The following is a 1,675-nucleotide window of genomic DNA, read 5'->3' as shown; positions in this document are numbered from 1 at the left end:
AATTAGATCCCCAAAGTGTTCCACTGGAATGCAGTATCCTATATAATTTAAAGAGGTTAGGGAATTATAACATTTTCCTATGGCCAGACTTTAAGATCAATACTTATTTCATTAACCTAAATGTTTGAGAAAAAAAAAATATATGCAATTACTTGCCAATTTAAGAAAACAATAAGCACACATGTGTGGGAGAGAGGAGCTTATAATAAATATTTAAAGCTGCATTTTATTTTTCACTTTTTGTAAGGCCTCTTTTACATCCTTGTTCCGTAGGCTATAAATCAGAGGGTTCAGCATGGGAATCACAAGGGTGTAGAACAATGAGCTCATTTTATCTTGATCTAGAGAGTAGGAAGAACTTGGCCTGAAATACATGAAGAGTACAGTTCCCTGGAAAATTGCGACTGCAGTTAAGTGGGAGGCACAGGTAGAGAAAGCTTTGAGCCTCCCCTCAGCAGAGCGGATCATTAAGACTGATGAGATGATGTAGCCATAAGAGACCAGGACTCCACAAATGGTACTCAGTTCAATGAAACCAAAAATGGTGAATATCGCTAACTCATTGACCTGTGTGTCAGAGCAAGACAGTAATAGGATAGGAGGGATGTCACAGAAGAAATGATTAATCTCATTAGACCCACAGAAACATAAGCGAAAGGTCAATGTTGTATGTATCAAAGAATCTGCTGTTCCCACTAGGTAAACCCCAGCTAAAAGCACAGAACAAATCCTGCTGGACATGTCTACTGTGTAGTGCAAGGGGTTGCTGATGGCTTTGTATCTGTCGAAGGCCATCACTGCCAGCAGGATGCACTTCGAATCTACAAAGGTGCAGGAGATGAAGAACTGCAGAGCACAGGCAAAGAACGGAATTGACTTGTTCTTAGCAAATATGTCGACCAGCATCTTGGGCCCAATTGCTGTGGAATAGCAGTGGTCACAGAAAGAGAGGTGGCTGAGGAAAAAGTACATGGGTGTATGAAGTTGGAGATCCACTCTAATCAAGAAGATCATTCCAAGGTTTCCAAGAAGATTAATAAAGTAAACAAGTAGAAATATCATAAATAGGGTCAGTTTCATCTCAGGGTTATCAGTAATTCCCATCAAAATGAATTCTTTCAAAGAACAATTTTCCCTGTCCATTCTTCTTTACTCTTAGGTAAACTTTTGAGAAAATAATAATAAAAAACATTTTTAAATGCCAATTTTGTACTTGTAGACTTCAGCAATGGATCTGTAAAGGAGAATATTGTTTTTGCATTACTTCTTAAGGATATCATCTAGTCATATGTCATTTTAAACACATTATTACTTGGAAATATTTTTAGAAATAAATATCCCTGATAAACAGTTGAGAAACTCTGATCTAAATACACATGAGTCTGTGACTTTCTACATGTTTTCTAGTATCTGTGTGGTCTGCATCCCTTGCCTCAAGAATTAGACTTTGATGAACTGAAATCTCATTTGATATTCAAAATAATATTGAAAAAACACAGATATTTGAGAGATGAGGCTATAAAATGCTTGAGTAAGCTTTTGCTATGCTTCAGAATATTCACATGAAGGAAAAAAAAATCATTGCACTACATTCCTTTAAAATCATGATTAGGTTCAAAAAATTTGGCATAAAATTTCTAGAAATCTAGAAATATAGAATAAAACCACTGCTTAA

General features: G+C 36.1%; 1 protein-coding gene across 1 annotated transcript; it reads right to left on the bottom strand.

Moving 5' to 3' along the window:
- Nucleotides 1-213: 213 nt before the first annotated feature.
- LOC139707081 (olfactory receptor 5W2-like) lies at nucleotides 214-1,143 on the bottom strand. The gene has a single exon (XM_071617071.1). It carries the CDS (start codon nucleotides 1,141-1,143, stop codon nucleotides 214-216), a length of 930 nt encoding a protein of 309 aa, XP_071473172.1.
- Nucleotides 1,144-1,675: the final 532 nt, after the last annotated feature.

The sequence above is a fragment of the Marmota flaviventris genome, chromosome 9 (genome assembly GCF_047511675.1).
Source record: "Marmota flaviventris isolate mMarFla1 chromosome 9, mMarFla1.hap1, whole genome shotgun sequence".
Classification (NCBI taxonomy): Eukaryota; Metazoa; Chordata; class Mammalia; order Rodentia; family Sciuridae; genus Marmota; species Marmota flaviventris.
The sequence above is the reverse complement of the archived record's forward strand: the minus strand, read 5'-3'. Positions and strand labels throughout refer to the sequence as shown.